This window comes from Semicossyphus pulcher, unplaced genomic scaffold (assembly GCF_022749685.1).
Source record: "Semicossyphus pulcher isolate SPU_LCO1_2020_fin unplaced genomic scaffold, fSemPul1.0.p SCAF_11, whole genome shotgun sequence".
Classification (NCBI taxonomy): Eukaryota; Metazoa; Chordata; class Actinopteri; order Labriformes; family Labridae; genus Semicossyphus; species Semicossyphus pulcher.
This window is the reverse complement of record NW_027211615.1, coordinates 19,053,979-19,070,094: the sequence shown is the minus strand read 5'-3', so window position 1 is coordinate 19,070,094 and position 16,116 is coordinate 19,053,979. Positions and strand designations below refer to the sequence as shown.

At 43.4% G+C, this 16,116-nt stretch overlaps 1 protein-coding gene across 1 annotated transcript in view; it reads right to left on the bottom strand.

Moving 5' to 3' along the window:
- The window catches only part of LOC138585127 (kelch-like protein 29), a 115,260-nt gene that overhangs the window by 19,275 nt on the left and 79,869 nt on the right, over nucleotides 1-16,116 (bottom strand). Inside the window, exons 6-9 of the mRNA XM_069657383.1 lie at nucleotides 15,411-15,607; nucleotides 13,935-14,047; nucleotides 13,487-13,633; nucleotides 5,803-6,001 (exon numbers count right to left, since the gene is read on the bottom strand). Coding sequence (XP_069513484.1) covers nucleotides 5,803-6,001; nucleotides 13,487-13,633; nucleotides 13,935-14,047; nucleotides 15,411-15,607 — 656 coding nt within the window. The remainder of the gene's footprint in view (nucleotides 1-5,802; nucleotides 6,002-13,486; nucleotides 13,634-13,934; nucleotides 14,048-15,410; nucleotides 15,608-16,116) is intronic.

The window sequence follows — 16,116 nt, the reverse complement described above, 5'->3', positions numbered from 1 at the left end:
TTACTCCTCACCCGATCTGTTCTTTCAGACACAGACACGCACACACACACACGCACACGCACACACACACACACACACACACGCACACACACACATACGCAGACACACACACACACACACACACACACACACACTCACACTCAGAGCTGCTGATAAAGACACCAGTGATCCAGAACACACACACAGGTTGGCAGGCTGCCACGTGTGTCTCAGGTCCTCTCAGACTTCAGCAGCAGCTCCAGAGAGCGGACAGGACGACAAGCCAGCAGACAGAAATGAGCTGTGTGTAAGCAGCAGGAAGGCGGGCAGAGGGAGGAGAGCCAGGGAGGGAGAGGATGATGGGAGGAGATAGAGACAGAGTGAGAGGAGAGAGAGGAGGGAGAAAGAAGGGGATATGATACAGAGGGAAGAGACGGAGAGCTAATCTTTACACTCTCTGAACCAAGGCTAGACACTGGTTCATCTGGAGTGATCGATAGCACACAGACTCTCTCCTGTCAGAGACATCCGTAGGTGGCTTCTTTCTGTTAAAAAATATATTTCATTGAAAGAAAGAGGGTAAAAAAGGATAAAATCTACAATGGGCTTTGGTGAGGCTGCGCACACAGAGCAGTAAGGACTGTCTCAGACACATCGTGGACACACAGCTTAGACTTAGTGGACAGTTTAAAGCTGGCCGGCTCTTTTACTACAGTAAGGTTTTAAGTATGTGTTCTTTGGAGGGCAAAAAGAAATTGACAGCTCAAGGAGAAATTGTGACAGTGTCACTGCAAAGATGAAGGTCTGGTACCCGAGCCAAGAAAAGGTCTATCATGACAAAATGTGGAAGGTGTAGGAGTCGTGCATGTTGCCGCCCTTTCTGGCAGCAAGTAAAAGATGTTTCAATTTGAGGAGGAGCCTAAAATTTGCCGCGCTGACACCATTCCCATCATGTGCTCATTTTCACATTCAGTCGCAGCTACGGCGGCTGTTCTTAAGAGGAAACAAGCTCTTTGTCTTCCCTCCTCTGAGCCTCCATCCACACATTCACACACACATTAATTATATTGACTTTGTTCTGCTTTTGTTCTTCATGATTAGTTTGCTGCTACTGCTATACGTGTTTGCCTCCATTTCTCTTCATCACTTGTGTTTTTAATGTTTGAATGTTTTCTGCGCCTTTTAGGATTATATTTTTCATCTCTTTTCATCTCCTTTTCTTTCATCACATTAGCTGTTTCAATTTGTTTCTGTGTTTGTGTTAAAGCCAATTTGGAAATATAAACTTCAATTCCATCTTAAAACATGGTGGAGGATGTAGAAATACTAAATTCCCGACCATGTGACAAAGTGTCTAATCAGAACAACTTTGTGCAACAACCTGGTGCACATGTGCAGGTTGTTCTCAGAGCTTTCTGCTTGGTCAGACACGTCAGGGAGAGTCCACATGTGGGTGTTGAGGCTGCTGTGCTGCTCTAACCCCTGAAGCTCTGAACACATTCACAAGCTAACACAACCCAACACCGGCCTGTCAGAACGCAACAACACAGGAGAGCAGCACCGCTGACGGGGAGTCACAGCATCGGATCAGACTGATGTGTGTGTGTGTGTGTATGTGTGAGTTTCAGCTCAGAAACTGCCACTGTTAAACTACGATTATACTTTAATATGAGTACTGTATTTAAATCTTTCTCTATCCCTGCATACAGACTTCACAGAATTTTTTAATGTTGTTTTAGTGCTGCGGTTGACTTGAAGTTGTAGTCCCCTTCCATGTGCTGTATGGAGACAGAGACACAAGAGACAGATACCTCAACACCAGGGCTTTGGGTCTGAGCAAGAGCTGCAGCTCGAGGAGCAGAGTGAGTCAACTTCTCAGGCTCCAGCCAAATAGACCAGCCTCTCCATCTCCCTCCCTCCCTCCCTCCCTCCTTCGCCATCTCTCTCCTCCTCTGCATCTCAGGCTGACAGTAGTCACCAGTCAAAAGGTCAAGCGGACTGAACCTTAGCTTTAGCTGCAGCCCTGCAGACTTTCAGACCAGAGGTTATGTAATCTGGATTTACAGCCTCCATGTAACATTTATGAGTGAGAAAAATGTGTGAGTTTTTGATATTCCTGCAGCTTATCAGTGAAATCTCCAGAACAAATCAAATTCTCTGGTGAACAGCTGCATCCATCCATCTCTCTCTCTCTCTCTCTCTCTCTCTCTCTCTCTCTCTCTCTCTCTCTCTCTCTCTCTCTCTCTCTCTCTCTCTCTCTCTCTCTCTCTCTCTCTCTCTCTCTCTCTCTCTCTCTCTCTCTCTCTCTCTCTCTCTCTCTCTCTCTCTCTCTCTCTCTCTCTCGTTTCTTTCTCCTCCCTCAAATATCATCTCCGACTCCAGAAATAAAATTGTATAAGGGTCTGCTGAAGGGCACTTTGCACATAGAGCAACAGTATTAAAACATTTCTGGCACACTCATCCTGCTTTTCCAGTTTGAGAGGTGAACCACAGAAATATCACGCTGCATTGACTCTTAAAGACAAACCAGGCTGAATAATCACACAGAGCCGGACAATAATCAGTCAAGTCATATATATTCGTGTCAAGTGCTGACAAAAAATAAAGAATGGTTAAGCTTATCATTTCCTTTCCAAACGTGATCACCTGCATAGCAGTTAGTGCCGAGGCTGTGCAGCCAGAGAGGACGATGACAAATAAATCAAATCATTCTGTGGACTGCAGTTGACGAGGAACAGTCGAGGAAACATCGAGGCGGACAGCGAGACAGAGAGTTAATTCCGCAGCCAGAAGCAGTAGGTGTCAGACTTTACTGTTCTCTGAGCTTTAAACTGAGTGATCCGGTATAAGGAAGGATCACACAGATAAAATGTTAGAGCCGAAACTCTGGAGTGAACCTGCTGCATACTCAAACTCTTTTCTCACCCCTGCTGCTGTGTGTGCACTTGTGTGTGTGTGTGTGTGTGTGTGTGTGTGTGCGTGTGTGTGTGTGTAAGCGAAACGGAAACAGTGTGAGCCGAGCTGGACCCCTGTGTCTCCTCGTCATTACAGCTCATTTGTCTGAGAGCTATTCCACTTGGCTGGGTTGAGTTAACAGTTTGCCCTGGCGCTCTCCTCCCTCCTGTGAGCCAAGCTCAGCGTCACATGTGGAGAGGAGGAAATGGGAACGAACACACACGCACACGCGCGCGCACACACTGAGCATGTAACCTTAAACTTTTCTTCCTCCATAAAACACACAAACGCACATATAGATGAAACAAATCAGAGAGCATCTTCTGAGTTGGTTTGTGAGTAAACTCTCAGCACCAGCAGCTGTTTGATCCCCCGGACAGTCTAATGACAGATAATCAGATGCACATCCACACTCTAATTAACCAATTAGCAGCTAGTGAAGACACATACAGTACACAGAACACTGTGGACTCATTATGAGACTCTTTACCCAAGACACTTTTCTGTCCAAATGAGAAGACGGGAGCCTGAGAAACACAAAGTGAAATACCGAGCCTCTGTTTCTGTTCTGAGTTTCTATTTGTTGATCACACACGGCCAATTTCACTGCTGAATGTTTTTGGCTCTGTAATTAGCATCTAATAAAATTAATGGGCGAAGCATCCGCTCAATAAAACGCTCCAGAAAGTAAAATATGTGCCAAGTGAGACGGAGGAGACGTCTCAAAAATTAACTTCATGGAGGTTTATTTCAGACTTTTATGACTCCATCTTTTAACATTAAGAGTTAAGAAAAAACTGAGTCGAATTCCTCGTGTGTGCCCACAAAAAACTGATCCTGAAATTTAAAAGAGCTCAGTCCAAATGTTGTCCAGCATTGTTATGTATATTTAATTTAAACCATTACCTTTGCACAGGAGTGAACCAATGTGGTGACATGAGGACTGATGTAAAAATAGACCATAAAAAAACGGAGATAATACTTAAAGAAATACAGTACAAGAAAGCAGCACAGCAGGATTCTATATAAAGAAAAACCTGAAAAACAAGACAATTAAAGTTTCTGTGGAAACCATCTACCTGGTAAAATTCAGCCGCAACAGAAACAACTTATAAAGAGGACAGCTGATGGAGCAAGAACTCATTAAGATGTTAAACTCAAAAAAGTTAAAGTGATTCCATCTCATTACAGAGTGTATCTTCATAGACCATTAACATTCATAGAAATGCTTCATTTTATCCCTGACATGATAAATGAGCTTAATTTAGCCAAAACATGAAACCAGTAAATTAGCACATAACCATGTTTCCTTGTTTTTATAGCATCATGATATAGTCTACAAATCTGCTCTAATCAGATATCTATATTAACAAAGGATAAAGTTACTTTGTGTAAAAGAGCTCACTTGTGTTTAGGAGACCATAGAGCGTTTAGCATTTAAAGTGACAAATATTTGTTCATGGGAGAGCAGATCCATCTGTTTGCTGAAAGTGTCAATTAGACATCATTTGCTGACATGTTAAGTATGACAACTTCAGATTATGATACGTCAATGTTGTGTTGTGTCACAGGTATATTGGTGTTGATGTATATTCATCCCTGTCTGTTAAATAAAAGGCTATATGAAGCACTTAGCTTAGCCTTAACAAAGACTGTAAATGTGGAAAGCTAGCCATGCTGTTAACCTGCTCCTCTGAGCTCATTCATCTATAAATGTCATATTTGTGCCATTCAGCCAAAAAAGAGAACAAACTACAAGAAGCATATTTACAAAAGATGCAGCTATATATCTGATAGCGGCCATAGTATAAATACATATCATGACTTTTAAATATTGATAGTGGCCTAAATAATTAGTAAAAGTATTGTTGGTCTCTAACAGGGTCCAAAATTTACTATTAGGGCCACATTAAAGAAGAAAAAAAGTAAGATTTCAAGAATAAAGACGTAAATAAACTTGTACTCCATGTACAGTCCATCATCAGAACAGTTTGTCACACTTTTCTTGCTGAAACTGATGCTGAGCTCATATAATGTCACAAATGTCTTTTCAAAAAGAACAAATGATTCTTTGTAAATCCTCATGCGTCTGAATTACAACCAATTAAAGATGGGAAAATATTCACCTAACAAAATTCCCCCAATGTTTGTTTACTGTCAAATAAAGTGTCTGGACAACAGTGTTGGCCAGTAAACTGATCTCTCCATAAAGTGCCATTTGTTAGGCAATTATCTTTATCCTACCAAGCAGAAAATAACCAGAATGGTGAGTTGTGCTGGTGCGAGGCTCATAACACCATGCAGACACTATAATGAGGCAGCTCTTTACAGGGGGAAAGAGGGGGGTCCTGGCCCACCTGAGGAAAATCTAACAGCCAAAGACAATTTACAGACGCCTTCAACTTCCATGATGATTTTTTGAGTTTTACAATGGAAACAAACACAGTCTTCAATGGCTGGATGTCGGTGTGGGTCAGACAGTCAGTGGTTGGCTGGTGGCTTAGAAATCAAGCACAGACCTGACTGTGCTTAGCTGCTGTTAAAAAGTAGTTAGGAGATGTTCATGTGCTGGTTTTGCTGTAACAGAGTTCAGAAGCCCACAAGAAGCCGTTAAGGTCGACCACTTTGTACTTCTCATGGTAACAACAATCAGACTCGTCTCCAGCAGTCATTTGTTTGACTGTGGAAAGAAACAGCAGAGCCGACATTTGGAAATATGACCTGAGTGAGGATTTTAGTGTGTTTAAGTGTTTTCAGCAGCTGTGTGGAAACATGATGGAGCTCTAAATCATTGCTTTCCTGTTGTGGGTTAAAATCAATACGATTGAGTGGCAAGTCAAGTGTGTGTGTGTCTGTGTGTATGTGTACCAGCAGATAGCCTCGGCCGAGTCCTGGGCGTCTGCATCTCCTGCCGCGCGTGGGGCAGCATGTGATAGCGCTTGGCCTCGTTGACCAGATCACGACACGCCTCAGATGATTTGATCAGCTCCTCGTTATCCACCACGTTGAGCAGGTAGGACGGGTGGATGAAGGGAAGACGCACCACCGCCAGAAGCTCCGACAAATTCTGAGAAGGCACACATGAAAGGAGAGAGAGAGAAAGACAGATTAGAGGTTGAAGGTTGAAATGAGTGGTGCTGAAAAAGCAAAAGTAAAGAAACCAAAGCAAACAGTGATAAAACTGTAGACTAAAAACACTGTCAGGGATGATCATTTTACATGAACAACATAAAACGAGACAAAAAAAAACAGTGGATCAGACGCTCACAGCTGGATTTACCTCCAAAGTCATTATAATTCTCCTTGTTTAGCTGAACAATAACATTTTTAATAATATCATAAAGAACACAGTAAAAGCAGCTCTCATGTTTGATAAAAGCCTGGGCTGTTAGAGAGAGGAAACCTGATGTAGTGAGACCATTAGATCAGTTACTGTCAGTGTCAGACTCTCAAAGCTTCAGGTCAACACTCTGGTTGTGTAAGGTTTCCGTTTCTATAAATGTGCAGGATGAAATACTTTGGCAAAGATGAAAGAAAACATCTCTTTATGTACAGAACATGATAGTTGTTTTTTAACAGCTCTAGAGAAGTTCAGTCATTAAAAGTTCTTCATCATTGAACAAGAAGCCACAAATAACAATTTTCAAAGTTTCCAGTAAGATCTGCTCACCATCTAAATTTCATACCTGCATTCGGTTACTCTGTAATGGGAAAAAGAGGCCACATGGGGAAATCTTACAGCTTCCACCTTCTGCTTCTGATTTTTCCTCTTCTCAAATTAAATCCTCAGACAGACAGCTGATGTGTTTCTGCAGCTACATTAAGACCAGTTCTGGTTCATCACAAACTATTCAAGCTGGGAGACGACCCAAAGCAGGATGCTGCAAGAGCATCAGCAAAAGGTTTTAAGGGGTCTTTAGAGGGGAGCACTTCAGCAATGGCTGTGTCATTGTTGTCTGTGCATACATCCATGTGTACTTATACTGTATAGGTGTTCAGACACAAAGGCAGGACAGACTGTTGCCATGGCAACCCTGTGTATAACTCTGCCTGCTTTTTCTTTTGTTTTGTTTTTTTTGTTTCTTTTTTTTTTTTTGAATTGAGTGTATGTGTTGGTCTGCGCCCCCGTGACAGTCTGATCTATGCCGGCAGTAAAAGCTGTAAACAAGCCTGGACAGAGCGGGAGAGGTACGAGGAGTAGGACATAAGGATAAAGAAAAGATGAGGGAACTAAAGTGAACTGAAATGAGAACAAGAAGGGAGAGAGGATGTGACGGCAGTCTGGGAAATCTGCTGATGACATTTCCTCTCGGCTCCGGATCGCTGGGAGCCAAACTCCGTCCTGCAGATGGGACTGTCTGATTCCCTCCTCCATGAACGTACACAGCTTACCCAACAGTTTATCAAACAAACAGCTCAAGACCCTCAGAAACACTGAAGATCGCTCTCAGTGCCTCAGCAAGAAGGTAAAGTCATAGCAAGCGTAAGACATACTGAGATATTCTTCAGGGAAGAGTCTCTGGCTCGGGAGAAGCTACGACTTCCAATTAAAGTCCCCCAAGTGCCCCACTAGTTACTGAGTCATGTCACACTCAAATGAAGGAGATTCCAGCTTCAGGCTGACTGCTCTTACTTTTCTATTTCAAGTTACTTTTCTAGACTGTCATTATGACACTGAATAATTAATGCCAGTAATCTAGTGTGGACAAATGATAAAAACACATATTTCTTACTTCAGTCGTCTGAAATAGGTCCACTACTGACCGTTCTGACCCTCAGAGCTAAATTAAAGCTGTATGTGGGCCAGCTTCAGCCAGGTGGAAATCTTGCTCCTATTTGGAACAGCAGGTGGACAGACTGATTGGATCCATATTTTCCGGCCTCCTCTGCTGTCCAGATAAGGTGGGCTGGAGACTATGTTGATAATTTAATTGCCTATAATTTACAGTCAGCAGGTCAAAAGTTCAAGCCATGATGGACAGACTAAGACACGTGTGAGCTCCGTGCACATGTGTTCTCATGAGCAGTCTTGTCTTGGTGCACTGTAAACCACACTGAGATCAATACTCTGGCACACACACTTTAAAGTAAAGACAAGCATCCTATGGTACCATCTGCAAATCGTTTCTTCACACAAACCCACATCTGTTGTCGGCTCTTTCCGCTTGCCAAATATCTTTAAAACGGCAGTAAATCTACCTCAAAGAGAGACAGCATCTGGTCTCTGCAAACAGGTAAGGAGTGCTGCCATATAAGTATATACCTGAAAAACACACCCACGTACACACATACAGTTAAGAGATCAGTGCATGTGAATGCAGAAAGAGACAGATGGATGCACTTCAGATACGTTAATGCAGCTCTGTTCATCCATCTCCCCCTCTCTCCCTCTATTTTTGAAAAGAAAAATCTCTCATTCTAACCAACTCTCTCTCGCACACTTATATTTCACTTTCTGTCTCACTCTGCACCTCCTTTCCTGCTCCTCGCTCTTCCTCCCACACATGCATATATATCGGATGGAAAAGAGGGGAGAGGTGAATGCTCGCTGCTAATATTCAAATCTAAAGTGTCAGACTGCAGAAAAAAAGGATTCCTGCTTTGTAACAGACATTGAAACTACTTAAGCAGGAAGGAATGTCGATACGGTTTACTCAAGGTTCTTTTTTTGAAGTGAAGAGTTTACGAAAGAAACTTGTTTGATTGTTTTATAAGCTACTTTTTATTTGCTTGCAGTTTTAGTTTTGCACACTGTCCATCATACATTATGCAAAGTATAAGGCAGGTGGATCAATTATTGTACCACCTTGACTAATCCAATGCATTTATGCAAATCTAATTCATGTATAATGTGAGACTTGGCAGTTCACTCTATTTATTCTTTGTGTTGTTAATTACAATGTTGTCTCTATTCAATCACTGTCACTTAGTAAACACACTTAATCATCATGTGTGGGAGGATTCATTTAATGTTTGCTTTGCACAGCTTTCAAATACCCCTGTGTACCTGTGCCTGTAGCTTACCAATCAGTTTAACAGGTTATTGTTCTAAAAACATACTGTATGTAACAGGTGAGTGTATTAGCCATGCTAGCAAAAAGACTAATTTTTTATGACCTGAAATGCTATTTGCACTTTGTACTAACATGGAAAATGCTCATGTCTATGTGTGTAAAACAAACAAGGTAAATGAGAGTCCTACACCACTCAGATGGCCTGAGTGACGTGCCTGCACTCAGCAGTGACAACAGGCAGCACGTATCCGACTCCTCTCCAACAAGCTCTCGAGCGATCACTCTCTCATGCACAGGCAGCACAGGGAATGTGTCCCTGCAGACGAATGGTGTGACCTGTCATTTCCATCTTCTCGCCTCCTCATGCGTGAAATCCTTCTTTGCTTCTAAACAAAGATAGAGACTAAAAAAAGCAACTGTGACAACTGAAAGATATCAAGCCTTCTGTGCATTTAAAGATAACATGCCATGACCTTCGGTTTCATTGTTAATGAGGAGTACAGTGCTTTTTTAACACCTGAAACATATGGAAAGAGTATCCACAAGAGTCTGAGGACAGATGGAGATGCTACTGTTAGTTTGTCTGCCCACACACACTTTTTTCCCATTCTCCCTGGACATGGGTAATTTATGAGGACCCTGTATGCTCTTACACTTGTATTCTGATATGCAACCCTGTAAGCATAGTGTAACTTCACCTCTGTAATGGTTTCTATGTTGCACACAATCACACCAGGTCAACAGTCTCAGTGCCAGTGGTTGCACTTCCTGCAGTCCCATCAGAAAGCATTTATTGCAAGGAAGATGCTGCTGCACAGCTCCAAAAAGTTTTTTGTCCTAACTCGCACACTCACACACATTGAGGCAGGTGGACAGGGTATGTGAATGGGCTGAGCCTGGTGAAAGGCAGGGATAATGTGTCTCACAGGGAGCCTCTCAGATCTGTCAGAGGCAGCAGAGAAGCAGCCGGGAAGCCGACATCGCCTAACATAGATGACAAATGTCCACTGAGCATTTCCCATCCGACTACTGTCAGTGAGGACTAACACCTCTCACTGTGTGTGTATGTGTGTGTGTGTTTTGACTCTTGACTCAGTGCCATGGTGGCATCAAAATAATTATACGAGTGGTCATATCCATTTGCTTTGCTTTGAGCAGATAGGAGTATTTGTCTGCTTAAAATTAGAAATGGGTAATCTGATGCTTCAAAGGCAGCTCTGTATGAACGATAAAAACACACTCACTGACTCACAAGTGTGTGTTCATTGGAGCGCATGCCCATGTTAAGCCTCACAGCGCTCCCAAACCCTCTCAGCTGAAATGACCAGTGCTCAGTGTCCTTTCAGTGTGTGCAGGTTTATGTGTAAAAACACACGTGTGAGCTCCTCAAGAGTATATATCTGTCACAGATCACACTGGTCATAGTCTACAAGTTCATTTTGTCTCACTCCACAAAAGTTTCAGTTTCCCTCTTCAAGCATGATCAATGTGACATAAAGCTCCTGATCCCAAAAACACAATTAACCTTTTCTTTGGGTCCACGATGATGAAAAGTTCCTGTTTTGAACTTGGAGCTTAAAAAGAGAACGACTTAATTAAAAGTGATGTTTGTGGTGAAAGGGTCATTCGTTGTTTTGAAGGTAAATGAATCGTAAAACTGGGAGAAAAACTCAGTTTATATCTTCACACAGCCTCAAAGCATTTCTGTCCTTTGATCAAAATATTTGCTCTGACTGCAGAATGATGACATCATTTGTTCTGGATGATGATTTTTCTCCTCTTAATGAGAGCTGGAGGCTAAAATCCAGCTGGAGGGAGCTGCAAGTGTCCGGGCAGGTCATTGTTGTTTGTGATGAGTGGACAGCGGGTCCTTGCTGATGGCATGGCTGGCCTTTTTTAACTGTCCTTTTAGCTGTTACAGTAGTCGGCCACTTTCCAAAGAGCCAATTAATCAGCCTCTTTTGTCAGGTTGAGTCACCTGGTGAGATAGGATCCTTTCTAAAATGTGTAGAAGTGAGGCCTAATGGAGGTCCTATTCAGGGATTTGGCAGAGCCCGGCCTGTTATAATTGGAGCCATGTGTCTGTGGTCGTCACACTAAAGACTGCTGGCTGAGAGGAAGGACAGGTCTCCGTCCATCAGCACCTTCACAGAGGAAACATTAAGCAGCTTCCAGCCTTTTGTTTATGTAACTAATGGAGCCACTGTCTTTAAGACTGAAATTGTTAACCCATTTGTCTCGCGTCACACAGTTCTGGCCTCCACGTCGCCCATAATAACCTGATCATGGACACCTCGTCGTACCTCGTATCCCGAACATAAAGACACAAGAGGAAACAGTTAGCCTCACTCCGTCCAAAGGTAAAAACAAAATTCACCTGAGATTAAGTGTTTCCTTTTCTTCTAAAGACTCTGTAAATCTACTCCACACTAAACTCCACAATGAGACAAATATAGACGCATGCAGGGCGTCACACCTTCAATGATCTTCAGTCACAGAAAACTGAAGCAGCTCTCTTCCTTCACTCAGTGTCTTTGTGTCTCATCACAAACTATTATTAACGCTCAAACGCTCTCCCTCTGTCTCTAAGCGATGTCCGGGCCTCGTTTCCTGGTGCCATCAGATGTTAGTGACAGCCCAGCAGAGAGAGAAAATTGCATATTATTTACCCAGCGCCTTCAATATGCCACTTTTCCACTCTATAGCCTGCAGCTTACAACTCACAGCACATGCACAGACACACAAGCCTACAGAGACACAAAGATGAATGCAAACGCACACAAACTTAGCTGAAGGCGGAAAGCTTTTCCTCCGCCTGCCTGAGTTTCTCAGCAGTGCTGTGACTTTCTTCCTGACATGTCATTAAAAAGTGTCACAGGTTCTGGGGGAGTGATTTCCTGCTGCTCTCTGACTCCACACGGGCTGAAGGGATGCAGGAGAGGGAGGGTGGGAGTGATGAGCTGATGCTGGACCACGCATGTAAACTGAACCTTCAGGGTCACATAACCTCCTCCTGAGGCATGATGGGAGCAGACTACACTCTCTCTGCTCTCCTCCTCTCCTGTCCTCTCTGCGGGCTGGCTGGTTGTTTTTCTCGGTCACACAGAGATGGGAGATTTGAGCTTGACCGAGAGCTCAATCACATCTCTGCTGCCTGGATGTCATGGCTGAGCACAGAGGACCCATCCGTTAGATATCAGATTAGAACACAGAGGCTCTTTTTCCATTTATTTTCTTCTTTTCTCCATCACTGCTCGCTCCTTTCTGTCCTGCTCTGCTTCTTCCTCTCGCTCCAGCTATCTTCCCGTCTCTCTCTCTCTCTCTCTCTCTCTCTCTCTCTCTCTCTCTCTCTCTCTCTCTCTCTCTCTCTCTCTCTCTCTCTCTCTCTCTCTCTCTCTCTCTCTCTCTCTCTCTCTCTCTCTCTCTCTCTCTCTCTCTCTCTCTCTCTCTCACCTCTGCACCTCTGCACCTCTGCACCTCTCCATCAGAGTGTGAGATTGCAGGAGGTTTTTCATGCAGATGACAGAGATCACATGTTCTCCTGAAGACTGTGCATCAGCCTTGTTGTGAATCGACAGAACGACAGTGTTAAATATCAGGCCACCAACAACTTCCAATTTTAGTCATAAATATGTCATTAAACTTTTATTTGTACTTAGCACCTAATGTCTGCTGCTCAACATCTGTTTTTAATGGTTATCTGTTTTGTGTCTCACTCAATACTTCACTACAGAACACTCAGTAGGCCTGATGGATTTAACCATAATCTCACAGTGCCACATATCAAACTATAACTGCTAAATGTTTCATCCAAAAGGTAAAAAGATCTAATATTGACGTCCCACCTCATTAAAGTTGGTGCCAATAAAGCAGCATTGATTTGGGAGGTCTGCACTGAATGTGATCCAGCTGATACGAGGCAGTTCTTCCTCTCTTGCTGCTTGATGAGGAGTCATTACTCTGAATGAACGACTCCTCCACTGATGGACCGCTGTAATTTATCTGATATTAATCTCATCTCCACTTTAAGCAGCTATAAAATACTTTAAAATCATCAGTTTAAATTCATCGTTTTGTGTCTGAATCCATAAAAATCTCATGACTGAGTTTTTTTACCTGCTGGATGGATATCCGTCTACAGTGAGTCCATTTTCTTTTTCATGGATTTGGGCCGACGCTCTGACCTCGAGGCTTATCGATTCCACGTTTGTTAAAAGTTGACATGCTGTATCTCATTGAGTTACATATCTACAGGAAGAAGCCTTTGATTGTGATGAACAGCCTCCAGGAATAAATCAAACAGCTGCAGTACATTGTGTCACAAACAAATGAAGTGTACCTCTCAGAGCTGACAGGGAGAGTCGATAGAACAAACACACTAATACAGCTCTGCAGAGATACAGTATCTGTACTGTCAGATGTAACAAGGGCTTTACCTCATGAAACACATACATGTGCTCATTTTAAAGTACACTGTAGCATCTGAGCAGAGCAGACACACGCTTCACAAACACAGTCATCAGCTCTCTTTTTATTACCTGCACTCTGGAGTCGGGCTCTTGTTTGACCCATTTGATGACCGTCTCGTAGACCAGCTCCTCAGCCTTGGTGTTGAGACTGTCGTTGGACAGGTAGGACACCAGGTCCTCCTTGGACACACTCAAGATCTCTTCCTGTCCTGCAACCTGGACACAAACAAACTCGTCATTACTCGTCACTGCTCGTCCTCATCACTTGTGAAGAAGCTGTAAAGGTGCCTGTAGGCCTGTTTTTGAGGTTTGGACAGAGCTAAGCTAGCTGTTTTCCTTTGTTTACAGTCTTTACACAAAGCTGAGCTAATGTCTCCTGGTTGTAGTTTCACTTTCATGGTCATTCTTAAGAGTGGTATTGATCTTTTCATCTACAGAAACTCTCAGCAAGAAGCCAAAAGCTGAACTTAAAGAATGAATGAATGGATCGTTGGAAAGATGATAAATCTGTACCCACCTCGGGGAAGTTCTGCAGAGCAAAAGCTTTGGCCATGTTATGGAGCTCGGTGCAACTCATGGCTTCAGCCATAGCCAGCACTCCCAGGCAGTTAGCTGCAGTCAACTGTTTCTCTGCAGTCAGTAAACCAGGTCAGGGACAGACAGAGAGAGGACAGAGAAACCAAAGAGAGAGAGAGAGAGACAGAGACACAGGCAGATTGATTAAGACAGAGAAAAAACATCATCAGACATCCATAAAGAGATCACAGACGTATAAAAGCTAACACAGATAGAAAAAGCAGCTGCAGGCAGCACAGACTCAGAGCCTAACAGGGTGTGTATCTGCCTGACACTAAGAGGCAACAAGTATAAGAACTCAAAACAGCTCAGAGAACAAACAACAGGGAGAATCGATCGCTCACAGCCCAGGCAGGAGGTGCCAGATGTCAGCGAGCGGGATTTGGGACTAGCTGGGCCACTTTAAAGAAGTCCAGTCAGATCTTAGAGTATAATACACAGACACACACACACACATACACACGCATACACACACACACTGCCCTGATAGCCAGGCCAGCAGGGAGAAGACTTGCTGCGGTCTGTGATCTCTTGTAAAAGTGTAGCATTTAAGGTGCTGTGTCTGTAATTCAAGTTTTTTAACACAAAACATCATTTAACACAAGAGAGGGAAATGTTTTGGTCGTGAAGTACACAAACATCTGACACAGTATCAATTTCTCTTCTCTCAAGGACACAACACACACACACCTGTATTTCTCCCCTCAAATCAGCTGAAATGTCACAAATCTTGTTGAGGAAGAATTGATGTCTCACTGGTTATAAAATCTACAAATGGCATCCATGTTTCCTAATTTTCAAAAAACAAATCAATAACGTGCTGCTGGTTCTCTTTTACTTTCTTTCACTGCTTTCCTGCTGCTGACCTTTTAACTAACATGCACTTCCCTTGTGATACAGACACAAAAAACTATTCATCAAAAAGAAAGCCAAACCTGACATTTGCAGCTTTGGGGTGGGTAACCCACTAAAATCTGGAACATGCCCTTTGCTTCATGTGACCCCCTGATGCTCCCGAAAGCCCCCCCCCACCACACACACACTTTCCACACCTTGTCAAAGCATCAGGCCAGACGAGTTGACATTTAAGTGACAATTGTTCCCTGACCCTTTTATAAATGTGCCCCTGTGTTTGGCCCCCGTCAAAGATCAGAGGCACCGTGCCTGACTGAGAGCGTCAGCAGGCAGGATTCTCACACGGCTGCTCGCTTTGGAAACATTTTTCCAGCACAAGATGTTCTGTGAGGTTGTGCAGAATGATGCTGAACAAAAGGGAGACTACGCAGACCTGTAGACGCTGCATGTAGTTGGAAAGGTTGCACAGGAATATCTGATGTATTAAGTTTATAATAAGCATTACATCTTGCTGGTATAAGCAAATAACACTTGAACACACACACACACACACTGCTCCTACCGAGGAAGGAGACGCAGACTTTACAGAAGGTGTTGAACTGGAACTTGTTGGCGGCCTCCAGCAGCGTCTTGGCGTTGGCCGAGTCGATGACCAGCGATCCCGTGTAGACGAACTCGAGCAGCAGCTCCAGCACGTCGGCACTGATGTTGCTCATGTTCAGCTCCAGCACCTTCCCGCTCCTCGTCTCCCCCGACGACCTGAGCAACCAATCAGGGCAGAGAGAGGTGAGTTAGGGATGCTCTGACAGGAGAAGTGAAGAAACAAACAAACAAAAAGAAGAAGAGGAGAGGGACACAGATACAACACGAACACACAAACACAGCTGGGCCAGTACGAGAGTGGGGAGAAAAGAAGAGAATCGTTACACAAGAAGAACTTAAAGTGAAAAAGGGACAGAAACACAACTTTGGATGGTTTCTACTTTTCTATGGAGCGAGCACATTTTAACTATGTTGCTGCATCTGAAACAAAACGTCCTCTCTGAACAAAGATTAAGCAAACACACGTTATTGCTTTGTTTCATGCTTTCCACATGTGTGTCTTCATGTATGCAGAGTTTTAGAGGTGGACATGCATACATGGCAGGGTACATCTGAGCTATCAGACAGAAAACAGAGAGACACAAAGTGACAGCACAGCTCAAACACTGACATGTGACAGAATGTAAAGGATGCTGGTTAAAGCGTGTTGGACTGGAGAGCTCTCG